A 27,708-nucleotide genomic window follows, 5' to 3' on the forward strand; every position below is an offset into this window, starting at 1 on the left:
CCAAAACAATCTTGGAAAAGAACAAAGTTGATAAAACTTACTGCAAAGCTACAGTAATCAAAAGTGTGTGGTACTGGTATAAAGAACTGCAACCAACAACAAAATAAACTTCATTAAAAAATGGCAATAGACATTTCTTCAATGAAGATACAGTATACAAACAACCAACAAGCACATGAAAAGATCCCCAACATCACTAATCATCAGGAAATGCAAATCAAAACCACAAGATACGACTTGAAAATAATTAGGATGACTATTATACACACACAGAGACACAATAACAAGTATTTGTGAGGATGTTGAGAAACTGGAACCTATGTACATTGATGGTGGAAATGTAAAATGGTCCATTCCCTGTGGAAAACAGTATGGTAGTTTCTCAAAAAATTAAACAGAATTACCATATGATCCAGCAATTCCCAGGGTATATATTCCCTGGATATATACCCAAAAAACTATTCATAAGGGATATTGGTCTGTATAGATGCAAAAATTTTCAACAAAATCTTAGCAAACCGAATTCAGGTGTTTATCAAAAAAAAAAAATCCATTCTGACCAAGTGGGCTTCATCCCAGAGATGCAGGGATGGTTCAACATACGCAAATCTATAAATGTAATTCAACACATAAATAGAAGTAAAAATAAACACCATATGATGCTCTCAATAGATGCAAAAAAAGCATTTGACAAAATTCAACACCGTTTTATAAGAACGCTTAACAAAATAGGCATAGATAGGACTTACCTAAAAATGATAAAAGCCATATATGACAAACCAACACCCACCATCATACTGAATGGGGAAAAACTGAAAGCATTCCCACTTAGAACTGGAACCAGACAAGGTTGCCCTGTATCACCACTTCTGTTAATATAGTGTTGGAAGTCCTAGCCAGAGCAATCAGACCAGACTAGAGAAGGAAATCAACGGCATCCAAATGGGAGCAGAAGAGGTCAAACTACCATTCTTGCTGACAATATGATCTTATATCTAGAAAATCCCAAAGATTCTGCCATGAAACTACTGGAATTCATAAACAAATTCAGCAAAGTCTCAGGTTACAAAACCAATGTACAGAAATCAGTAGCATTCCTATACACCAACAACAGTCAAACTGAGAACCAAATCAAAGATTCAGTACCTTTCACAATAGCAACAAAGAAAATAAAATACCTAGAAATATATTTAATGAGGTGAAAGACTTCTACAGGAAGAACTATGACACACTGAGGAAGGAAATAGCAGAGGAAGTAAACAGGTGGAAAGCCATATCATGCTCATGGATCGGTAGAATCAACATTGTTAAAATGTCTATACTACCCAAAGTAATCTACAGATTCAATGAAATCCCTATTAAAATGCCAACATATTTTGCAGATCTAGAAAAAATAATTCTATGCCTCATATGGAACCAGAGAAGACCCTGAAGAGCAACAGCAATCTTAAGCAAAAAGAACAAATTGGGAGGCATCAATTTACCAGCAATCCAATTACTGGGCAGCTACCCAAAGGAAAGAAAGACATCTGCACTAGAATGTTTATAGCCTCACAATTCTACTCAGCCACAAAAACCACTGGTGATCTAGCACCTCTTGTATTATCCTGGATAGAGCTGGAGCCCATTCTACCAAGTGAAGTGTCACAAGAATGGAAAAACAAGCACCACATGTACTCACCATCAAATTGGTATTAACTGATTAACACTTATGTGCACATACAGTAGTAACAGTCATTAGATGTTGGGAAGGGGGAGGAGGGATGGGTATATTCACACCTAATGGGTACAGTGCGCACCGTGTGGGGGATGGACACGTTTGAAGCTCTGACTCAGATGGGGCAAAGGCGATACATGTACCCTAAACGTTGGTACCCCTGTAATATGCTGAAATAAAAAAACATAAATTAAAAAAAAAAAAAAACCACAAAAATGTGGGTAAATACAATAGACTTTTCTTCTCTGTTAAGAGTTTTCTGAATTATGTTTTGTGGTTCAAACAAAAGTTATAACACTGCCTTATGTGATTCTAAATGTATATAGAGGAAAATATTTAAGACAATTATAAATAAGGGAGAGTAAAGGGAATAAAAGTTGAAGTAACTCACAGGAAGTCAGAAAAAGAAAACAAATAAACAGAAAACAATGAAATTGCATACTTAAGGCAAAAATTATCAGTCATCACATTAAATGTAAATGGTGTAAATACACCAATTAAAAGGGACTAGCAGAGTGAGTGGACTAAAAGACATGACTTATCTTATGTTGTCTACAAGAGACTCACTTCCAATATAATGAGAGAGTAGACAGAAACTAAAAAGATGGGAGATGATCATGTGAATGTTATTCAAAAGAAAGCAGGAGTAGCTATGTCTTTTTTTTTTTTCCTTTTTGATACAGAGTCTTGCTTTGTTGCCCAGGCTAGAGTGCCGTGGTGTCAGCCTAGCTCACAGCAACCTCAAACTCCTGGGCTCAAGCAATCCACCTGCTTCAGCCTCCTGAGTAGCTGGGACTACAGGAGCAGGCCACCATGCCCAGCTAATTTTTTCTGTTTTTAGTAGAGATGGGGTCTCGCTCTTGCTCAGGTTGGTCTTGAACTCCTGATCTCAAGCAATTCTCCCGCCTCAGCCTCCCGGAGTGCTAGGATTCCAGGCATGAGCCACTATGCCTAGCCAGGAGTAGCCATGTTAATGTCAGATAAAGTAGACTTCAGAGCAAAGAAAATTACCAGAGACAGACAGGGACATCACATAATGATAAAAGATTCAATCCACCAAAAAGGCATAGCAATCCTAAAGGTGTATGTACCTAACAATAGAACTACAAGGACAAATAGTCAAATCCACAATTTAGCTGAAGACTTCAGTATCCCTCTTCTCAACAACTGATACGACAATTAGAAAACCAGCAAGGATATAGGAAGATCAATACCACTGCCAACCAACAGGATCTAATCAACATTTGTAGAACACTCCACCCAAAAACTGCAGAACACACATTCTTTTCAAGTGTTCATGGAACACATACCAAGGATATGTCAACAATTTTCTTTTTTTTTGAGAGAGTCTCACCACTCTGTCACCTTGGCTAGAGTACAGTGGTGTCATCATAGCTCACTGCAACCTCAAACTCATGGGCTCAAGAGATCCTCCTGCCTCAGCCTCCCAGGTAGCTGGGCCTACAGGAGTGCATGATCACGCCTGGCTAATTATTTTTATTTTTAGTAGAGACAGGGTCTCGGTCTTGCTCAGGCTGCTCTTGAAGTCCTGAGCTCAAGCAATGCTTCCACCTCAGCCTCCTGGAGTGCTAGGATTACAGGTGTGAGCCAGCAATTTCTTGAACAAATTCCTTAGCCAGTATAAGGGCATATAAAATCAGAACTTGTTCTTCATATAAAATAAAATTTTAGGGCTAATGAAACTTATGGTTATTAATTTTTTAACACTGATTTTTGTCTACATTTGCTATATGATAATTTCTCTTACAGTAAGAATCTTTGGGAATTTCAGTGTAAAAGTAATCCTGTCTATTACATAGTAGGGTGACTACAGCAAATAATGTAGTGCATATTTGAAGATGGCTAGAAGAAAAGATTTTGTATGTTATCATTACAAAGAAATAATAAATGTTTAAACTGATGGGGAGAAAAAGTAATCCTGTATCATCAATGAAATAATTTCTAATGCTTTTAAAGCCGAAAGCCTTCATTAATGACTGTATATCTAATATTTAATGTCAGCCACGTGTTGACAGACATCAAACGATAGGGGCAGTACTTACCAGACCCCATGACAGCACAGATCAGGACCATGGAGTTGTATTTGATTTCAGGAGCACTTCTCTCATCTGCTAGGAGTCTGTGTAAAATCTGTACAAGTTTAGCACTTTCTAGATCTTTCTCAGCAGTGCCTAGAAAAGAAAACAAAGTACAGGTTGAGATCCACTGTGTCAGAACCTCGTACCCTCAGGCTAAACACTATTTCCTCTTCTAGAAACTGACCATGTGAAACCTTCCAAAAGGGACTGATAAATAATAATGACCTAAATAAATAATATTCTCTTTTCTGGGATTGGGGTTGGTGGATCCATTTGCTCCATTTTGAGAATTATGAATATAAATCGTTAGTAGGAATTAAGAGGTAATCAGTTAACAGTATTTACCCAAATGGCCTTGAACTGGACAGAACCACCACGTCTAAAATCCTAATTTGTATACAGCAGCCTTAGGCCTTAACCACAGACCACGTGACTCTGATACACTGTCCCTGGCTGACTGTATCAGGGGTTGGTCCCCCGAGCCAAAAGTTGCCACACAAAAAATAGGCGCCTATGAGCTACTTTCTCGTCAAGAATTCTGCCCATTAGGGATGCTGTATGTTAGACAGAAACTAAAGGAATCACTTGGACTTTGCTTTTGGGGAGTTCTGAATGCAGAAACACACAGAAGATGGCTTCAGCGTGAAGGCAAGGCTACAAAGTAACACGAACCACGGCCACGGAGAAGATCAGCCAGAGCAAACTGGTACTAGAACCAGCAGAGATGGAAGAGAAAGGCAGTTACTGGAGAGTGGCCCACTCTTCACTCGCTGCGGTATTCTGCATTTCGTTTTCTTTCTCTGTGAAGCCTGCTGAAAGTGCTTTCTATATTTTCTAAGTGGCCATAACTTGAAATAAACTAACCTCAAAGCACTGCCTTAAAAATGTTACCAAAAGCACAACCAAAGGAGACAGCCTATGTAATCTGCCATATATTCAGATACAGGTGTGGACACACACAGGCAAAATGCTTCCAGTCAAAGTTCTGTCTGACTTCAGTTCCACTCCTGAGCTTCCTTTCATCTGAGATAAAAATAGGAGAAAATAAGTTTGTCACTGGGGTACTTACCCAATTCCAAAGCTGCTATTAATGCCAAAGCAACAAGGGCTTCATTCTGCATTATTACATGTTCACTAGTTGCCATAGTAACTAGATGCTGGATGCCACCACTCTGTACAATGGTTTTAATTACATCCTACAGTAAATAAATATCACAGAATTATAAACTAGTTTTAAACATAAAGAAAATGCATTATAATCAATCAATTCATTGTTGAGTGGTTTTGTGACAGTGTCCTGCATGAATTTTCATTTAACCATGTTTTTTTTTTCCTTCACAGTAGAAAAGGAAAAAGCTTTTAGCTTTAAATAAATTCATCAAAAGATGACAACTTAAATTGCCTAAGTGGAAAAGACCATTGCAATTGCAGTTCACATGAAGGAACAGAGAGGTCTGGAAGCTACCAAAGCCAAAGAATTAAAAGTGCCACTGCCCCGAATGTTGACCTACCTCAGGATCAACAGAAGAGAATAAAACTTGGAATAATAATAAAAAAAAAAGTTCTGTTATAATTTTTCTGATAATGCCAGGTCGTTGTTCTCTAGATACTCCAGGTAAAGCTTTTATAAATTTGTTTTAAAGTGGTGTTTGGTTTGGTCTTACAAATACGAGAACTGATTCCATGCAAAGGGACCGAGCAGAGCTCAGATTCTGTGTCTCCCTCCGTTGCTCAGGGCGCCTAGAGCTCCGTCCCCTCCCCGGGCAGAGGAGACACGGGCTCAGTAAGTCCCACCGGCTTTGAGCAAATTACCAAACCTCTCTTACCTGAGTGGTATCACCTATGCTGTTGGAATGATGTTAAGTGTTTATCTCACAGGTTTTTGTAATAATTACAAAGTTATTACACCAAAAGCAGACATAAGAATATCTGGCAACAGTTAGATGGAAAAAAATGGTTACATTTATTTCTAGTACCCATTTTTGTCTTCATCCCATGGACAGTTTTTGTCTTAGAACTCTTGCAATAAATATAATGTATTGGGAAGTCTCCATTAGAGTATTTTAAAAGTAATTTTCTTAGCTAGTTCTCAGTATTTTTAATAATTTGAAGTAATTTCTGGATATTTTAAAAAGTAGCTTCTCCAAGTCACTTTCAATGACACAAAACTAACTAGCTAGAAATATTTTTCAAAGGAATTTGCTAAAATATTTGAAAACAGGTTTCCTTTATGCTTCCACATTATGTGAATTTTTAAAGGAAATTCTTTGTAGACAACATCTTTGCTTTGAGCTCAAACAGGTTTAGTGCACAAACATTTTGTATCAGCAGAGTCCAACAACTCGGTTTTTATGGTAGCCTGTGTTCTGGCTGCCAAGAGTCTTTTCCCATCAACTTCTTCTAGAAAGTGAGACACTATCTTTTAAAGCCTTTTCTAAACTCCCACTATACTGCTTACTCGGTGACTGTTTATCTGAAACTGATAATAGCATTCTTAAAATTCTACAAAAATCACAAAGAAGCTTGTTGAGTAAAGACTGTAAGAGATTAACAGACACATATGCAGCCAGGTAAGGAAGATCCTTGGACTGTCATTTCATCCTCTGTTTTTCAATTTACCCCCCAAAAGTCCACCGTAGTTGAAGGAAGAGCTGAGAATGAACAAAGGAAAGTTGCACATCAGAAATGAATAGTGCAAGTGCCACTTAGGTCCAAGCATTGCTGCTTTTCCATCTCACTTTTCTGGAATAGATACCCGAGTATTTTTTAAAATGCCTGCCCGCTCTCCAACTGCTTCAACCAACTTCTGAAGAGCTACTGCGTGGAGTCGCTTTGCCCGATAGAATGTGGGGCAGTGAGTAAGTGGTAAAGCCAAGGTTAGATCCAGGCAGTCTGGCTGCTGGGTTCTTGTTCTCAGCCATCTGCAGTCAATGGAAAAGCATCTGTACTAAATTCCGAGTGCCATGCACCGGCAGTTATTTAATGTGACTTGAAGAGGCTCTATGAACGTGTTTTAAAGTTACATTTAACTTCAAGGTATTTTTTTTTTTTAATGAAAGATATTAGCACTACTTAGAGCAAGAAGGTTCATCTGAAGAATTACAAATCATTTTAACCAATAAACTTCTAAAACTAATCTAGAGATTAACTTCTCTCAAACCATTTCATTTACATAAATAAACTGAAGATACACATAGGGAAACAGTTCTCCAGGAAGTCCATTAAACCCTAGATGTCTCTCTGCAAAGTCTCTAAAAATTCTGGAGATGTTTTATGAAGTTTGAAACAATGTTTTATTTTACAGTTCTATTTCTCAAGTTTTCTTACGGAAAGCTAAGTTTGATACATATATTATCTGTGCTAACAATTTCACCTATTTAGCATTTATAGTCAACTTGCCCTTGATTACTGAAATAAACCCACCTTAATACTTTGTTAACTGCATAATGGAATGTTTTGAGATAGGCTTGGATTTGACATAATTAATTTATAAAATTGCAGGTTGGTGTAGCCACTGACAGGTGAGCCACTTAACAAAAATTTTCGGCCGGGTGCGGTGGCTCACGCCTGTAATCCTAGCACTCTGGGAGGCTGAGGCAGGTGGATCGCTCGAGGTCAGGAGTTCGAGACCAGCCTGAGCAAGAGTGAGACCCCCGTCTCTACTAAAAATAGAAAGAAATTATATGGACAACTAAAAATATATATATACAAAAAATTAGCCGGGCATGGTGGCACATGCCTGTAGTCCCAGCTACTCGGGAGGCTGAGGCAGTAGGATTGCTTAAGCCCAGGAGTTTGAGGTTGCTGTGAGCGAGGCTGCCGCCACGGCACTCACTCTAGCCTGGGCAACAAAGCGAGACTCTGTCTCAAAAAAAAAAAAAAAAAATTTCTTTTTCAAGATAGTATCATCAAAGCCTTCTCAATATGGGATTTAAATAAATGTTTGTTGGATGAATGAGTGAATGACTAAATATATTTGTTTAATCAAATTTTTAGCTTGATAACTGAAAGAATGTTACATTCTTAAAGGGTAAAGAAAAGTGCCTACTTTGATAGGAGGGCATTTTTATATTTCTAGGGTAGAGGCAAACTATATTTCTTTTTTTGTTTGTTTCTCTTTTTAGAGACAGGATCTTGCTCTGTTGCCCATGCTGGAATACAGTGGCGTCATCATAGCTCACTACAGCCTCAAACTCCTGGGGGCTCAAGTGATCCTCCCACCTCTGCCTCCTGAGTAGTCAGGACTACAGGTGTGCACCACCACTCCTGGCTAACTTTTTTATTTTTGGTAGAGACGAGGTCTGCTATGTTGCCCAGGCTGGTCTTGAACTCCTGGCCTCAAGAGATCCTCCCACCCTGGCCTTCCAAACTACTGGGATTACAGGTATGACCCACTGTGTCTGGCCAAACTATATTTCTTTTTCCATTTTTGATATCTACATTTGGAAGGTTTAGACGGTTGGTCAGAAAGAGATTAGGGGCACTCTTTTAAGGGAAGATGTGAATTTACCTAATGGCATAAGCACAGGAATACGCTGCATATGGCTGAGATGACTAAGCTGCCTGGAACCTTGTGAGTCAGTGCAAACTTTTGGAAGGTTGGACTCTAAGATAGAATTCAGGGTGGAGTATGAGCTTCAAAGTTTAAGATTAAAACAAGGAGAGAGCTAGTGACTCACAAGTTGGTTAAGGAGATACAGGAATGTAACAAATTTGAGCCTAGTGTTTAATTATTTTAGAAGCTTATTCCAGAACAGCAGTTCCCAAAGTATGTCCAATGTAATATTAATAGATGCCACTTGCAAAAAGGATCCATGGTCAAATAGTTTCAGAATAAGTGGCTTAAATAAAGTTAAGGAAGGTTATTTAGAGTAGTACTAACGTATGCTGTGAATCCCAAAGGCAAGGAAAAGGTGTGTACTATTTCCGTAACTAATCTGACCATGCAACACTTTTTCTGTGTGGAACATTTGTTGGAATTATTATTTGATGAAACAAACTTTGAGAACTGCTGCTCAACAGTAACTATGAATTCTACTTTACTGTTGGTTAAGCTTAAAAATAATTTAAATTAACAGTTCTGACCTGGAGCTCAAGCAATGAATGTACCTTAGAGTTCTGATCACTGAAATATGTGAATCAAGGTTCCTGCTGCTGCTTAGCAGCACTAGACTCTCGCTCGCAGGAAAGATACACAAAGGGAAAGAAACAGCTGAATTATAAACCTAAAGTTATAATGTGACTATAAAGTTGCAATCCTCTATAACTTCCGAATTGCTTTTTGTCACACTCACATGCCCCTAAGAAAGGTACCATGCTATACTTTTCATCTTTCAAAGAACCTGCATGCAATAGATGCTTAATGGGTACTCAAAACCTTTTTGGGGGGGGTGGAGGAGAAGTGGGAGGTTAGATGAGGGAAGGGGATATCTATGATAAATGAAATTCACACAAAAGCCTCAAAATCTTCAGATCTCAATTTCATATTGTAGCATTTATATAGTTTTGACTCCTGAATTCAGTTGTTTCTAAGATGTTGGGATGCATCTTCCCATGGACACATTTCTGTGTCCATTAATGGTCTGGTTATGTAATCCTGTTAGCTGATACAGAGCTGAAGATACAGGATCTGAAAGGACTGAAGGTAGCAGAAGGTACTGGATTAATCAAGGCTTTGGTGGCTTCACTATCAATGTAAAAGGAATTTATCTGAGAGCTGAAAAATTCAGATGCCAGAAGCATGTCTCTGTTGTTTGTAATCTAGTTGATGGAATACTGGTTTGCCTAAACTCTAAACCCTTGGTGGGAATTCTCATGGAGTAGAGCAAAGGATTAAGGGCAAAGACTCCAAAAAGCATGGGGGAGTGGGCTGGGAGCAAGCGAGTTAGGGAGTGTTGGCTGCACCTCTTCCTGTAGTATCTTATTTTGATGCGTGGCCTGATAACCCAACCTGGGGCCAAACCCCAAACTTGGAATTCTCTCTAAAACCTCCTCCTCTCCCCTTAAGCCTGCTGTTGCATCTGTCAATTCGACTACCTGTATCTTTCTCAAGTTCTTCTTTTCCATCCTCACTGCTATTAGTTGGCTGAACCATACAGTGTGTCAAAAACAGTTGAATATCATCAATTTCAAATTGCTCAACCCAAAACCTTAATTCAGGCCTTCATCATCTCCCATATATATTTTTGCAATAACTTTGTTATTTCCGCCACCATTAAACCCTAGTCATTTTTCCAAATGAAAACCAAGCAATGGCCCCCTGCTGCTTAAACACTATAAGAGCTCCTGATTTACTGCTGAATCAGATCCATCTGTCTTAATTTGGCATATAATTCATCCTAGTCCCCAATTCTCATCCTCTCTGGCCACTGTCTCTACACACTCTATGCTCCAACAATACTGCTTTATTTGTAGTTTTCCTCTAAAACTACGCTGTTTTACATCTCTGTGTTTTTGTATACACTATTGTCTTTGCCTGAACAGGCTCTTTCTTTTCTCTTCCTCTTCCCCTCCTGAGATCCCTAGTTAACCTCTAAGACACCATCCCTTCTATGACACCACCCGGACCATCCAGACAGTGTTGGTCTGTCTTTCCTCTGTGTTACCCCCAAATGGTGCAGGTGGCCTTAATGCTACACTTAAGCTGTTTTCATTCTGTCCCCTTACTAGACACTTAATTGCAACACTATGTTTTATACTATTTCCACTGCAAGCACCCAAGTGTAGTAACTGTTGAATGAACAAACGGGCATGAGAAGCAGTTAGGATGGAGAAGGGAAAAAGGAGGTCATTTTACTATTCTGTCTTGGTACTTTCCATCCTGCCAACACACTGTTTGGTCCTGTGTTGGTGTCAGTGAAAACGTATGGGCTTTTAGGCTGGTCTGTGTGAGACAGGGTAACAACAAGGTCCGGGTTAGCAGCTGCTTTTCCCCAGGGAAGGATCTCGACATTTAGCATCTGATGGGGAAGAACACGGCTGTGGCCAACCAGCTGAGATAGCCATTACAGCGAAGTCAATTATTTACATGAAAGATTTACACAAGGCAAGGAAAACCATTACTTTTAAGCTTTTTCTCTTGCCATCTTTTTTAAAAAAAAAAATCTGTTCTATAAATAAATGCAAATAGCTAGTGGATTTGAATTCTAAATTGACTTTCTTCTCAAATACCATCACTGTTGAAGTTGTACCACAAGTGAAATGATCAAAAGGGTCACCTTAGAAAAGAGGGCATAAAAACATAAAAGGACTGTAATCTAGACACTAAATCAGCTGGTGAACTGCTGGTCCGGCTTCCCACCGTTGTGACCTTTCACATCTTTCAAATGGCTCATTTGTTCATCTGCTGGTTATCTACCGAGTGCCAGACAGCGCTGGACACTGCCCTGAGGATGGATTTTGTCCAACTTTGTGAGTTTCTACGCACCATATACTATGTAGGTATCGTTTAATTTCTGAACGTCAGTAGCTCCCCCGGTCAGAGCCTGGAACAGGAATGTTTGACACCGATGCTGGTAATGGTGGTGGTAAAAATAACAGCCACAGCAGGAACAGCAACCTCCATTGAGCGAGCGCTTACAACACCCCAGGTACCAGCTGAGTACCCTGTATATACAAGATCTCACTGAATCCTCACAACATGTTCAGATAAATATTATCCCAGTTTTTATTTTAAAATACTGAGCTATGAAGAGACTTGACCATTTAAACGGTAGAGATAAAATTAGAACCCATCTCTGATTCCAAAGCCTCTTAGCTATTATGAAATAGAACTAAATAAAAAAGCTCAATCTTCATTGTTGATTAATGTATTCATATGTAAATACATAAAAACGCAGGCCTAGGATGTAGGACCTACAATGCTGGGTTTCCTTCCAAAAGAGCCACTCTAATGTCCAGTAAACGGTCTCCCCTGGAGCTCACCTTTGATTTACTGTGTCGTATAAGGGCAGACAGCAGTCTGTTCGACTCGCCCATCACACCAGCATGGTCTTTGGCTTCACACCATTCCACCAAACGCTCCACTAACGTAACATTCTTTCCCAGTTGTTCAGCAGCTTCTGCTATAGGAAAGAAGAAAAACCACAAAGGAACGAATCACTGATGAGCAACTGGCTGAAATAATTGGTAAAGATGTAAGGGAGGGAAGGCAAATCACGTGTCTAAAAACACAACAATTAAAGCAAGGACTGCAAATACTCATCTGATGGGCTAATCTGGCTTTTTCTGTAAAGTTGTGGATTTTCATACAAAATACAAAAACAAACAACTTCATATTCTTTTGGGTAAGCCCGATCGTCTGGTTAGTACTCTGGCAGACTGTAACGAAGAAGGTTTTTTAGAAGGGCTTTAAGCAATCAATATAGAAAAGGGCTCAGAATTTAGAAATAATAAACATAATTCATTTCTAGCAGCGGTTTTCACTGCTGTTTCTGCAAAATGCTCTCCCTGTTTGCAAAACAAACTTTAAAGAATTTTGACTGTCACAATAATGAAATTTGATTTTGAAGACAAGGTAAAAATGGGCATAGAATGCCAAGACACAAAAACTTCTCAGGAAGGTAGTAATAAACCAACCTAAAACCAGGATTATATGTACTAATAAAGAAGGATACAGTATAATTTCCACTTAAAGTCAATTATAACAAGCATGGGGTTTAGTGAATGAGGTTCCAAAACCAACTTTTTACCTTTTATCTCCTATTTTTACTATTACATCATCCTGAATGCTAAAAACGAGTCCTTTTCCAACTAGAGGCACATTAAGACTATCACACCAAAAATGCAATTTGGAAAAACATTTCTTTTACCTTGTGCATCTATTAACATTCTTAATGTTCCCAAAAGTTTGAACTGTACCGGGGGCATTTCAGATTTAAGAAATTTCAAAACTGCCTCTGTGACCCCAGCTGATAACATCTTTGCTTTATTTATAACTAGAGAGAAAGAGAAAGAGACTATGGTTAAAATGGTGTTAGCATTCTGGATGATAAACAAGTAAATTCAATACACATTTACTGAATGGTTCCTTAAGGCTCATGTTATATTTTTCTATTTTGAAACAATCCTGTTAAGAATGGAATTGAGTGTGTATGTGTAAGTATCCTGTTTGTGTATAGGAGCATAACAGATAAAAATCATACCAACTTTTAAAACCCAACCTCAAAACATTTAGTTTGTAAACGAAATCTGAAAATGTTGTCTTATAATAAAAAGCACAATTCTTCAACTTTATTAAATGTTTCTCTTTACTTTTGTCTTTGACCCAACTGTATTAATATGTTATAGACATTAATATACAATGTTAACATGCTTTATGAACAAAGCTGAAGTCATATGGATTGGATCTTCATATAATTATATTTATTTTTAGGCCAGGTGTGGGGGCTCATGCCTATAATCCCAGCCACTTGGGAGGCTGAGGTGGTATGGTTTGAACCCAGCCTGGGCAACATAGCAAGTCCTTGTCTCTTAAAAAATTAAAAAAACATTTTGCAAAAGTAGAATACAAGAATAGTTTTAACTGTCTTCTGTATTATTTCCCATGATAATGTGATTTCATGGCTCAAAAGCCTTTACTCCAAAGACAAATTAAGGCTATTTAAAAAAACCATATGTCTGCTTGTAGGGGGAAAAAAAAAGAAAACCAACTTAAATCATTCTTTACGAGATTCTCTTAATTGATGTGTCATCATCTTACCTCAACTGAAGATGTTTAAAAAAGCTTAACTATACTATACAATGGAAATCTAAGAGTTCATAAAAGGTAACAGGATATTTGAATGATCTGAACAAAGGCAAGATTATTCTCATACAGTCTCAGAAAACCTATTCAACATATGATCTCCATTTATTAGTAAAAAAAAAAAAAAAAAACAATGTGAACAATTTGAAGACTAATTTTTTCTTCTTGGGCAGAATAGGTCCACCAATGACAGAGTAAATATCTTCCCAAAACGACGGATTTTACTTTTTACAGAGCTGCGTCCTCCCCGTAGGCCTTACCCGGGATGGCCAGGTTTCTGAGGGCGCTCAGCGCTGCGTGCTGCACAGTTACGTTTCCGTCTTCCACGTGTCTGTCCAGCAAGTCCATGAGCTTTTCTACGATCCCGTTGTCTACCATGTGAATACAATTTCCATCTGAACAAAACAAAAACATTTTTTCTTCCTCTTTAAAAATGTCTATAAATATTTTATAATACTGATACCTGCCTATTATCTACCTACATGAGGGAAAAGGGAGCTATAAAAAAATACATTACAATTCTTCCTCTCATCAGATTTATAGGTTTATCTAGTAACTGAGTGAGAAGTCTGATTATAAAGATTCTTAAAATAGATAAAATCTTAAAAAATCATAAAAATTACAAGAAACATCCCTAGCTTAGAGCCTGATAATACATAAAAAGTAGAAACTACATGCTTAAAATACTCTACCCTTTTGTTATCATGGCTGATACTTATTAATATTTTGCTACTCTTAACTCTATCAATAGGGAGTTACTCCCAAAGAAAAGAGTAAAATGGAATAAGCCATTATAATATATACCAATAGCTCATATTGGAATAACATCAAACTAAAAAGAAAAATAACATTTCATAGACAAAGTATAGTTTGACTGAATCTGAGTTTCTTACAAGTGCCCGATTTTATAAACATGAAGGTCTTTTGCATCTGACATATTAAACTAAATTAAATATCTACCCTAAAACAGGGGATTAGTTATACTTAAGTTTTATGGGCATAAAAGTATAAACAGAGCCATAACCCTGGAATATTCAAGAATATTAAACTCAAAATCTCCAGGCAAAAGAGGTCAGATGCATATTAGAATAGGACTTTAAGTTTACCAAGCTCTGTGCAAAGTGTTCAAAAGGAGCACTTCATGATCACTGTTTGTGATCTTTAAACTAAACAGAATTTAGTTCAACTGCATAAAATGTCATTTAGGAAAGTCACTATAAGTATTGCAGATTTCTGAAGAACTAAGCAGCATATACACATATTACACAAACTTCTGAACTGTTCCAGTTTTACTACATGTGATGGCAAAGCAAAAATAAAAAAGTATAGAACATTTATTAACGAAGGGGGAACTAATATGCTTACCATTTCTGGCAAAATTTGCAATTGCCAAGGCTCCAGCAAGCTGTAGCTGGTGGTTATTCGATGGAATCCAAGAAAGCACCCTTTGAAATACACTGCCTTTTCCTCCTTCAAATAATTTCTGCATAGATTCATCTGGAGGTAAATGAAACATATAAATAAGAGAAAAATAATTAGGAGTAACAAATTCATATTCCTCAGTGAATATCCAACTAGGAAACTGCATATTTCACAAACTATTAATTTTATAATGGGAAAGGTAATGAATCTTTTTATAATAAACTTTTAATAGACACTAGACAATGGACTTGAGCATTTTTTCAGTCCAAGTCCCAAGCAGCCATCTACCTTTTGGTCCTCTGGTACCACAGCTATGTCTTCTATATGACAGCTCTTCAAATAGAGGGAAATAGCAAAGACTCCTCTTTTTCAGTTCATTATCTCTAGCTCTATCCACGACATGTTTAAGGTTTCAAAATCATCACACCAACAGGATGAGAGATAGGAAAATGAGAAAATGCCTAGTATGCTACCTACAGAAGAGATTTAATACATTTTTAAAAATCTGATGACTGTGTTCTTTTGCTGGCATAAATTACAACTCACCTCCAAGAAGTAATAAAACCATTAGATCCGAACCAGTTTTGAGCTCCGCAATATCATCCTCTTTGTCACTATCCACTTTCTGTTGAACAATCTCCAGTAGACACTCTACCAGGCCTGCTTCAACCAGCTGTAGTTTAATAGCATCTAAAGAACAATGTGAACAAAATAACCAAAATCTGAGATAAAATAGCAGCTCTGGTATAAGCAATCCATTACGAAGAATTATAAGAAACTAAGAAAATGCATGATTTAGATAACACCTTCAAAGATTTGGGTTTCAAAATGAATTATCTGACAATGCAGCTTAAATATGCAAAAGCTTTAGTTCATTTTTCCATTTGAAATTATGTCACCTTTCACAATGTCTCGCAGCATCTAAACAAATTGATTCTCAGCTCTGAAAGGAACTAATATCACTTCCGCTATTATTCCGGATAGTATGCTCATGTTTAAAAGGCATACTGGTGGGCACGGTGACTTATGCCTATAATCCTAGCACTTTGGGAGGCTGAGACGGGGGAGGATCACTTGAGGCCAGGAGTTGGAGACAAGCCTGAGGAACATAGTGAGACCCCGTCACTAAGAAAAACAGAAAAATTAGCTGGGTGTGGTGGTGCGTGCCTGTATTACAGCTACTTTGGAGGCTGAGGCAGAAGGACTGCCTGAGCCCAGGAGTTTGAGTTTGCATTAAGCTACGATGACAGCACCGCACTCTAGCCTGGACAACAAAACTCTAACCAAAAAAAAAAAAAAAAAAGCAACAGTATATCTGTTATATAAAGCTAAAATATGTCCACTAATGGGTCTTGAATACAAAATTATTAAAAAGTAAAGAGTTATTAGTAAATTTCAACCTATATCACCAGCATATTTGGATTCATATGTGTATAGATGTTATTCTTCTAGGGCAGTTAATCTATAATATAACTTTAGAAACTTTAAAAGTAACGTCTTTATAAAGGGCTTCATGCTATCTTTCCTTTTTTTTTTTGAGACAAGGTCTGGCTTTGTTGCCCAGGCTGGAGTGCCATAATGCCATCATAGCTCACAGCAACCTCAAACTCCCAGGCTCAAGCGATCCTCCTGCTTCAGCCTAGCTGAGTAGCTGGGACTACAGTTGTACGCAATCATGCCTGGCTAATTTTTCTATTTTTTGTAGAGATGGGGTCTTGCTGTGTTGCCCAGGCTGGTCTTGAGCTCCTGGCCTCAAGCAATCTTCCAGCCTCAGCCTCCTAAACTACTGGGATTACAGGCCTAAGCCACCATGCCTGGCCAGGTTTTTATTAATTTACCACTTTCTTGGGTGATGAGTACATGGTGGTTTATTAAAACATATTCTACTTCTGAATAGGTTTTAAAATGTTCATAATAAAAGTTGAAAGAAAAAAACTTTTTGAAGCTCTCTGATGGCTAACCAACAAAATAAAGTATTTTAAAGACAGAATTTGCATCCCAATTACATTTTCAAAAAGGATCTTCACAGGAAACTCCACCTCTACATCAAATCAATTATTATTAATATACTCCTAATGTCCTAAATATTCTTTCATTATAACTCTTATTTCACTGCAAATTTTATATTTGCATCTATATCTGTCTCCTATTACAGCAGATATACCTTATTTATATCTCTTTTAACCTAAACTGGCCTATCTAAATGCTTTTGGTGTATCTGATACTCCTTAAGATAAGTGCTGATCAACTTTAAAATTACATTAGCTACACAGAAATTTTTAAATTTACCGTTTATTTTTCAGTGGGATTTTGTTGTAGACATTGGTTTAAGCTGTATATGCATACATGTACAGCAATGGCAGTTTCAGCTTGTCGTTTAGAAGAAACAAAGACTTTCAAAAAATACATGCTTAAGACTTTCAGGCAATTTTAATGTGTAAAAATTTAGCCTTTTTCTATCACCAGGACCACTGATCTCCTTTAGAGTATTATCTAAGAATACACAGAATATTCAACCTGGAATATTTCTTTAAAAGGTACACTTGCATTGCACTGTGCCAGGCTAAAAGTAGGGCGTTTCCTTGGTTACAGAATGCTAGGCCTAGAAATGTGTGGCGACTAGAATTTTAAAAAACATGGTAAGAAAGCCGTAAAAATATGAAAAACCTTGAACTGTACAAATCCCAACTTGTGATATGTTGGAATCACTCTCCTTTGTATACCAAGAAAACCAAGGATGATACGCAAAAGATTAGTCTAGAAACAAGTTTTCAATCACTAGACCGAGAAATTCATTGCCAGCAACCCAGGAAGCCCCTCTCTCATCCCCCTTCTGACCACAAACCTGCCCTTCATTCCTCCCACCTCACTGCTCTGACTGTATGGTAATCACGCTATACTTTTTATTGTTTCACCAAACAATCATTTCTAAAAACTACAGTTTTTACCCTTTTTTGAACTTTATTAATATATACATGGAATCACACTATACATATTTTTCAGTGTTGGCTTTTCCCTTTCAACATGTTTATAGGAGTCACCCACACTGATGGTTATAGCTGTCTTCATTCTTTTTCATAACTGCGTTATTTTTCCATTATATGAATATAATATTATTTATTCATTCCACTGTTGATAGATATGGGTTGGTTTCAATTTTTCGTTATTATAAATAACGATGCTTTGAACATCCTGCGATGCTCCTGGTTCACAGGTGCACGTGCTTCCAGGTGTGTTTCCAAGGAGGGAATTGCTGCATCACAGGCACGCACGTCTCCAACGTCAACAGATACCGATTTACACTCCCACCGCTCCACCCCCTCACCAGCACTTGGCATTATCAGACCTTCCAGTGGATATGCAGTGGGTTTTTTTTTTGGGGGGGGGGGGTTATTTTACATTCCCTGATTATTACAAGATTGAGCATATTTTTATGTGTTTATTAGCTTTTCGATTTTATCTTTTGTCAAGTACCTGCTCAAATCTTTTGCATATTTTCCCACAGGGTTTTCTACATTTTTCTTAATGATAAATAGGAGTTTTTATATACGATACCCATGAGTCCTCTGTCAGTGATTTGTGTTGTAAATATATTCTCTCACCCATTGTCTTGCTTTTCACTCTTAATGGTATCTTTTGAAAATGGAAATTTTTACTTTCAAAGTTACCAAAATGTATCAATCTTTTCCGTTGTGATTAGAGACTTTTGTGACCAAAGAAAACTTTCTGTACTCCAAGGCCAGGATGATATTCTCCTATCCTATATTTTAAGATAAACTGTCTGGTTTTAACTCTCAAAATTAGGCCAATCCAGAATTTTCTATATAGTATGAAGCGTGGGGTATCTCCAATTTAATTTTTTCCCATATTCCCAGGATCCTTTATTGAAAATACTGTCCTTTCCATATTGTTTTGCAGTGACTTTTTTTTTTTTTTTTTAAACAAAAGCATCTGTTAATGCGTGTTATTGGGCTATATATTCTTTTCCACTGGTGGTCTTGTCCACCTTCCACCAGCACCATACTGTCTTTAACTTACTACAGTTTTATCAGAATGAAGTTTTGTTATTTGTTAGCCAGTAAAACCAGTTCTGCTGCCTTGTTCTCTTTCACAGTATCTTGGCTATTCCTGGCCTTTTGGGACTTCGGTTAGAACTGCATTGAGTCTATAGATCAACATGGGGAGATAAACGTCATTACAACATTGAAGTCTCCAATCTATAAAAGTAACATAGCTTTCCATTTATTATTTAGATCTTTAATTTCTCTCAATGATTTTCTACAGTTCCCTGCCAGAGATCTTGCACAACTTTCCTTAGTTCATTCTTAGGTTTATCATTTTTTTATAGTATGGTAAGTGTGTGTATATTTTTTACAGTCCAGATGTCTTTAATTTTTTTTTACACCGCTTATGCCATGAATTCACAGGGAGCAGGTTCTAGCAGCTCAGGCTCCTTTCCACTGGTTCTCTGGGTGGAGCAGACCGGGGCCTTCAGTTGAACTCGGATACCTTTTCCTGATCATTTTCCTTCACATGTTTCAGGAAGCTATCTTGGCTTAGAGTGTTTAATATGCTAAATATGTACATTAATACCCTTGGCAAGAATCTTGCCCTTGTTTGTTTACAACAGGGCTGACACGTGCTGGGTAACACTGTAGACTTCCAGTTTTGCCATGGTAACATTTGTGGGGCATTCCTTTTTGAACAGTACCCATTCTCTTGATGTCTACATCAGCTTTCCTGTAGATTCACATGTATGTGGCCAAAGGAACAACTCCATGTTTTCTAAAAGGTCTACAGAACATATATATTGGATGTCTCTCCTCAGTTCCTTTGTGTCCGTCATTTTGGTGAATTACTGGAAGATGGCAGTCCAACTGAAAGGTCTAAACAATAAACTTTTAATATTTTCTGGTTTTTGCTGCTATATAGAAATATAATTTTTTTTTTTTTTGGCCAGAAACCTAAATTCTGCTAATTAAAAAAATTGAAGTATAAAATTGATCTATAGATTCTTTTGAATTGAACATATCTAATCATATCTTATAATGGTATGAACATATATAATCACAAAAAAATGACAGTTTTATTTCTTTTCTATATCTTTTATTTCTTTTATTCTTTCTTTAGTGCATTGGATATTTCCTGCAATACAATATTGAATAGAAGTGGGAATGATCCTTCTTATTCTCAGTTTCAAAGGGAATGCCTTTTATGTTATCATTGAGTATGTCTTCTGGAGGCTTCTGGTAGATATCCTTTTCAGATTAAAAAATTCCCTCCTAGTGCTGGTTTCCTAAGAGTTTTTAAAAATTATGCATAGGCAGTTAATCTTACCAAATGCTTTTTTTTTTTTTAAGAATCTGAGAAGATCATACGATTTCTCTCCTTTATTATTTTAAGGTGATGATTTATATTGATTACATTTTGAATATGAAACTGCTTTACATTTTTCAGAATAAATGCAATTTAGTATGATTAATTTTTAACTATATTACTAGAGTTGATTTGCTAAAATTTTAGGACAAACTTTGGATCTATGTCCATGGTGAGATTATCCTTTAATTTTCATTCACATATTTTTTTTTTGTTGGAATTCAATGTAAAGATTTCATTAGCCTCGTTAAAATTTGTAACATTCTCTGAAAGAATTTAAGATAAGATTACTCAGCTTTTCTATTTCTTATGTCATTTATACTTTAAAATGTATTGGCATCAAATTGTTTATAACACACTCTTAATATCTGTAAGATCTGAAGGAAGGTCTCCTCCTATTGCATTCTTTTGATTTTTTTTTTGCACAATTTTGGTTAGTTGTGCTTTCTCTTTCTTTTTCCCTGATTAATCAGTCTAGGAATTTACCAATTTTGTTAAGTCTTTTCAGACTCAACTTTGGCAATTATATGCTTGTATTGCACTGTATGTTTTCTATTTTATTAATTTCAACTCTTTATACTTCTTTCCTTCTGCTTTTCCGGGTTTAATTTATGTTTTCTTTCCCTTAAATTCCAGAGATGAATACTGAGCTCACTGATTTTAGTTTTTGTCCTTTATGATTTCTTTAACTTAATCCTCAATGTGATAGTAACCTTTTCTAATATATGAATTTATTGCAAAAAAAATTCCCTCTAAGTATGGCTCTGTGTCACATAAAATTTGAGATATAGCATTTTCATTTTCATTATTAGAAACATTTCTAATTTTCATTATGATTCCTTTTTGACCTCTGAGATATTAGAACTATATTTCTTAAGATCTAAACATACAGAGATTTCCTAGTATCTTTTATACTATTAGTTACTGGACAATTCACTTAGGTCAGATAAATATACTCGGTGTGATTACAATCCTTTGAAATTTCTTTCATGACAAGCACACATGTTCCTAAACGTTTCATATGTACTTGAAAAGAAAGAGCTCTGCAGTTGGGCGCAGTGTTCTAAAATATGCCCAATAAATAAATTTTCTTAATCATGTTGTTCAAATTTTCTGTATCCGTATTTTCTTTAACTGTTTGTTCTATAAATTACTCAAAGAGGTATTAAAATCTCCCATGATACTTGTGGATTTGTCTACTTCTTCTCATAGTTCTGAATATTTTGCTTCATATGTTTTGGGGTAATGTATAATTGTATCTTCGAGATGAATGGTACCTTTTATTACTATAGCAAGTAATACTTTATCTCTAGTATTCATCTTACTCTATTTTATTTTATATAACTACTATAGCCTTCTTTAGGTTTGAATGGTATACCTTCTCCATCCTATTCTCAATCCTTTAAATCCCCTTATATTTAAGAAATGTTGCTTGTTTTAAAAAGTGTAATTGATTTTTTAAACCCAGCTGACAAATGGTCTTTTAATTAAAGCATTTAGGCCACACCCATTTAATTACTGAAATACTATGACTTAAATCAACATTTTTAATGCTCTATTTGTCTCCCATGTTCCTTTTTCTTTTCTTTCTTCTCTTATTGTGGATTGTTAGAGCATTAAAGAAAACCAAAAAACTTTCCATAAATCCTTCTGTTAGTTTGGTAGTTGTATATTATTTTTAAAAATTATTTTAGTAGTCACCTTAAAAGTTGAAATAATTGAATAACCAGAGTCTAACTGTACCTTCTTCAAGATAATACAAGGGTCTTAGGACTCTAACTCCTTTTACCTTTCTTCTGATTTATACGCTCATTTTGCGTCATATTTTACACCTCACAACTTATTTTTATTTATACATTCAACGTTCATGAGATTTACCTACATATAGTAATTATAGCTTTTTTTTGTCTTTATTCTCCCCTGCATCTACATCATTTTCCTTTTATCTGACAAACAACCTTTATAACTTGGCTTTCACTGTTGCTGTTGAGAAGTTAGCTGGCAGTCAAACTGTTGCTCCTTTGAAGGTAATCTGTTTTTTTCTGGATACTTTTAAGATTTTGTCATAGCTTTTCTACATTTGTCATAGGTTTTCTAAGTTTTCAGTACGATGCATGTAGATGTGGATTTCTTTTTATTATGTTTTGAGTTCTTTCAGCTTCTTGAATCTTTGATATCTTTCATAATTTCTCATAAATTCTCTGCCAAAATTTCTTCTCTGTACCCTCCTAACCCCCTTCTCTACTCGCCATCTGGGACTTCAAAAAATGTATATCAGAGCTTCTAACTTTATCCTCTACACCTCTTATTCTCTTTTATGTCAATTGATTCTTTTTTCTTTATAATTCATTCTGGATTTCTTTCCAATCTTCCAGTTCACTGCTTTTCTAATTCAACTATATCTACCCAAATCTGCCATTAGATTCTTAATTTTGGCTGAATTTTTCAATCCAGGAATTTCCACTTGTATTTTTTTTTAAACCTGTTATGTTGCTTTTTTTATAGTTTCTTTCTTAAATTTTTAAGCTTGTTTTAACACTCTGAACATAATAAGCAAACCTGTTTTGAGTCTAATAATTCCAGTATCTGGAGCTTTGCTGCTATTGCCTGTTCTTGCTTATAGTGTGTCTTGTCTCCCCATGTGTCTGGGCCTCTTTGATTATGTGCTAGACACTGTATTTGGAAAATTATTTATAAGGAATTGTTTCTTTATTCTGAATCACTCTTACTCCTAGGATGTATACTTTAAGATTTTCTGCCCCCAAAGGAGAGTAGTTTACCAGTATTCTCACTGTTGACAGGCCCAAGATTGTAACTTTTATCTCCTTTGCCTTACAAACAGAAGTGAAGTTCAGCCTCTCACCTTCCTTTTCCAGAATGGCACAAGAATGTGTTAGCTACAGAAGCATCTTTGCTAAGATTTTAAAGCCAGAGGAACTTGGAAAGTAGCTTTGGCCAATGTAGATATAGTTATGAAGCAGATGTAGCTGAAGTTAGACATATCCAAAATAAAACTTATCACATCACTACTAAGACAAAGAAGAGTTTTGAGGTAAACAGCTGGCAATTAAATAGTACTAGAAAAAACCTGAAAGTCTATATGATTGAAATCCAAAAGGTGCATTTATTTTCTCACCGTTTTCTGCCAATGGAGCAAGAACTTCAAAAATCATTTCTCTCTTATCATGCTCTATTTGTTTCTTGAACAGTTTTACCAGCTCTTCAGCAATGTTTGTACTTGCAAACTGTTCTTTACTTGACTCTGTAAAATAAAAAAAATTTAGAGTAAGCAAACAAAATTAAACCCCCAACCTATTCTCTATTACTTTCAATACTTGGTCATTTTGTATCATTACTGATAAATACAGACATTCTTCAAATACAGGAATAATCAAATCCATTTTTAATGCCCCTGAAAAGGAAAAAACGTCCAAGGCTTTAGAAAAAATGTTCTGACCCAATTATATTTTGACGCTATAAAAAAATCTTCAGTAGCATAACATATAGGTAACCATAGCAACAATAAAATTATTAATTCAGTTTCAAGGCTTTTAATCACAGAAACATTACTTGTAACATATTTTATTTTACATGGTTGAATTAAAGGTGACTTATCTTTCGTATCATTGAATTGGTGTGTTTCTTCACTGGGCCTGACATGCTGTTACAGGTCAGTTCTGCATGAGCACTTGGGGTCTAACCCCCCTGGCCTCCTGGGCATCTGCAACCTTACTCTACAGCCTCACTATCAACCAATATTTAAATATGCCTCAGTATTTCACATAAAAAATATTGAAAACACTCTCCCTTTTCTCCACTTCTTTCCTCAATCTCTTTCACTTTACAAACAAGTTTCTCGGTAACACAGTTTATGTGCACTGCCTCTGCTTTCTCAACTCACGTGCACTCTTAAACCCACTTCAAACCAGTTTGGGCCACTTCTACACTCTGCAGTCTCCTACGATTGTTCCTGCTTTTCCACCAGACCTCTATAAATTCCAGTTCCTTGGTACTTGGTCCTTTGATTTCTTACCTTCTCAGTCCTTATTCTCACCCTGGGCAATCTAATTCTCTTCCATGGCATCAAACAGCATCTCTGTGTTGACACATTTATACAAGTACAGCACTAATCCTCTTCTAGACTCCAGGCTATTTATTTAATAGCCCATTTGGCATCATCTCTACTTGAGTATCTCTCTAGCATCCTAAACTCAAAGCCTAAGAGAGACTGTTGATATACACTGAAACCTGTTTTTCCTCCAGGCTTCCTAAGCTCAGTAAATGAACATTCCCTCTATCCATCTGCACAGGCAGACATCTAGGAGTCACTGCTCATTTGTTCTCACTCAACTTCCACATCCAATGAATCACCAAGGTCCACCCATCATCCTCCAAAATACACCCAGAATGTGTTCCACTTCTCTCCAGTTCTCTCACTTTCTTTGGTTGCATTAAGTATCCTATTAATTTTTTAGGAGAAGTTTCTTTACAAGAATTCTGACCAAATCCAATCTAAACCAGTTGCTCTCTGTTACGGGCACAGCTGGCATCCTAGACTCTCTCCTTATCGTTAGCTTGATGGATCATTTCTCCTCCTTCCTGTATTGGATACCTCGTTATCAATATCCATTCTCCTTTACTTATTTAATATTTTGTTTTGGTAGAGGCATCTCTAGCAGCTTCCTGAGAAAGCTACTGCATACTATGTATAGGAGGTAAACATTTTGAAATATTAACTGTCTGAAAATGCTCTTTCCCACCTAGAGTTGATGCCTCTAATTTAAATTAGTCTCTCATCTAACTCCCTTACTTTCTCTAGCAATTACTATAATTTGTAATTATATGCTAATTTACTTGCAAATTATTTTAAAAACATCCATTTCCCCCACTAAACTACAAGCTCCTCGAGGGGAGGGACAATGTATATTATTTCAACCACCACACAGTGCACAGAATAGTGCCTAGTACAAAGCAGGTGTCCAGAATAAATTTATTGAATAACTAAATGAACACATCAATGAATATAGAGTTAGCTTCTGCTCTCTAGTCTCTGGTAAATTTCTGTGTTAATATCAAGTAAGATATATTATAAAATCAATAAAAGAGAAAGATGAAACACAAATTTTATTAATAGAGTGACTTAATACAATTTTGACTTGCTTTTTATTACACTGCTTTTGGTGGATACAACAGTAGATCTATGCCAAAATGATGAAAATCCAATCTTAAATGCAGCTACTTATATCAAGGTGCTCAGAAGCAATTTTTCAGTGGTATATTTTCCCAGTTTGTCATTGAAACAGCAGTGTAAGCAACGTTATCTTTGCAACTTTCTACTTAACTCTTAGCTCCCCCAGTAGGCAAGAGCTCCCACAGTATGCTGTGCTCTGTTTTTTGTCCCCAAATGATTTTTCCTTATTCATTTGTCCAATCAAAACTCCCATTTCCCAATTTAATTTATAAGAGGTGAATGGTTGATAACTTTGGCTATTCCAAAGAGTATTTTTTTTTTTTTGAGACAGAGTCTCACTCTGTTGCCCAGGCTAGAGTGAGTGCCGTGGCGTCAGCCTAGCTCACAGCAACCTCAAACTCCTGGGCTCAAGCAATCCTCCTGTCTCAGCCTCCCGAGTAGCTGGGACTACAGGCATGCACCACCATGCCCGGCTAATTTTTTCTATATATATTTTTAGCTGTCCATATAATTTCTTTCTATTTTTAGTAGAGATGGGGTCTCGCTCTTGCTCAGGCTGGTCTCGAACTCCTGAGCTCAAACGATCCGCCCACCTCGGCCTCCCAGAGTGCTAGGATTACAGGCGTGAGCCACCGCGCCCAGCCCCAAAGAGTATTTATGTTTAAAAAGGGTTCATAACAGAGATGAACCTTAGACTGATACAGCTTTGGGGCAAATATTCAGGCTTTTTTCTGGGTTTTTAGCTTTTGGTAAACCTTTCACTTTTTTATCCCAAAGAATATGGACTCAATCCTGACTCTTCCAATACCACTTTTGCAGGCAACTGTGGAATCCAGACCTCAGTGAAAACACTGCCTCGTTAGAAAGCACAGGCTGGCTTGGTGTACATTATGGAAACTTTAACACATCAGCTTCTAAGTATATATTTAACTTCTAAGTAAAAATTCTATAAATACTCAGCAAAGCAAACATAACCGTTGAAATTTTTGTCATATCCATTAAAATTTTAAGTGCCTAATTAAAATCTGAATAAACCAAATGCTTCAGTACAATTCATCACAGACAAGCTATACATATGACACATATAGTAAGAATAACTAGGTATTAAAATCATAAATGATAGCTATTAAAGATGCTTTGTGTGAGAATTCAAGTCCTCTTTTAAAAGATCACACATGAAAATTTTTTTTCTCTAATACAAAGAACTGCTTTTCAAATGATTCACATATAATGGAGATCCCCTTATAAGGCTATATTTTTCAAATGCCAGATAGAGATCCACTCATAAGTCATGTAATCAATTTAGGACTGTGGCCAGTATTTTTAAAAATAGAATATAAAGTATCAGAGCACACTGAATATGGTAAAGATAATAACTATTGCTTAGTTTCAGGTGTTCATGCAGTTAAGTGGTGATATAGGGTATATTTCTTATTGTGGGCCACAGTCCAAAAAGTTTGAAAACTATTACCCTAAGGTGGGTAGTTTAAAATCTGGGTTTCTGTGGGGCACTTCTGGAGAAGTGTTAATATTTTATATTTATAGTATAATGTTTTAAACACAGCAAGAGCTATACCGATATTTACATAATGCATGATTTAAGGGTCCAACTGTGTAAGTTATTTGTTTATGTAATTTAAATAAATTAAATATGCTAATTGCCTTCCACAAATTTCCCTGCCAGAAAGAAGCTCCCCTACTATATAGGCATGATCCTAAATCCATATTACTAACTAAATTACAGGGTTGGATTAACTGTGAGGATTAGGCCCTATTTACTTCACAGGGTGACCGTAAAGGTGAGTGAGGTTTAATACAGATCCAGGACCCTCTTATTATAAAATGCAAGATTCCTATGACCAAACTCTCTCGAGGCCCACCCTCTGCTATTACCGTAGCTCTTATTGTATTCATTTCACCAGAGGCGGTAATGATGACTAATCCTTTCTCCTTGACTCTCATTTGAGAAATGGATGACGACAATTTATTGGGATATAGTGAACCAACAACTTAACTCCCTTCCCATGAGGCTCAGCAGCAATTCTGCACAGTTCCTGAAGTTGAAGCATTTATGAGATTTAGACACACAACCATAAAAAAAAAAAAAAAAAAAGAAATGATCCTCAGCAATCAGTTGCAATTATATAAGCTCCTACCC

At 36.6% G+C, this 27,708-nt stretch overlaps 1 protein-coding gene across 6 annotated transcripts in view; it reads right to left on the bottom strand.

Moving 5' to 3' along the window:
- RAP1GDS1 (Rap1 GTPase-GDP dissociation stimulator 1) overlaps positions 1-27,708 on the bottom strand; it is a 134,327-nt gene that overhangs the window by 2,546 nt on the left and 104,073 nt on the right. For 5 of the 6 annotated variants that reach the window (XM_069485487.1, XM_069485484.1, XM_069485488.1 and 2 more), the window contains 8 exons: positions 23,496-23,621; positions 15,530-15,673; positions 14,927-15,058; positions 13,822-13,956; positions 12,627-12,752; positions 11,740-11,879; positions 4,886-5,012; positions 3,781-3,909 (listed from right to left, as the gene is read on the bottom strand). In XM_069485487.1, coding sequence (XP_069341588.1) covers positions 3,781-3,909; positions 4,886-5,012; positions 11,740-11,879; positions 12,627-12,752; positions 13,822-13,956; positions 14,927-15,058; positions 15,530-15,673; positions 23,496-23,621 — 1,059 coding nt within the window. The remainder of the gene's footprint in view (positions 1-3,780; positions 3,910-4,885; positions 5,013-11,739; positions 11,880-12,626; positions 12,753-13,821; positions 13,957-14,926; positions 15,059-15,529; positions 15,674-23,495; positions 23,622-27,708) is intronic. The other variant, XM_069485485.1, reaches the window with a different exon arrangement.

Source organism: Eulemur rufifrons, chromosome 13, assembly GCF_041146395.1.
Source record: "Eulemur rufifrons isolate Redbay chromosome 13, OSU_ERuf_1, whole genome shotgun sequence".
In the NCBI taxonomy this organism is placed as follows: Eukaryota; Metazoa; Chordata; class Mammalia; order Primates; family Lemuridae; genus Eulemur; species Eulemur rufifrons.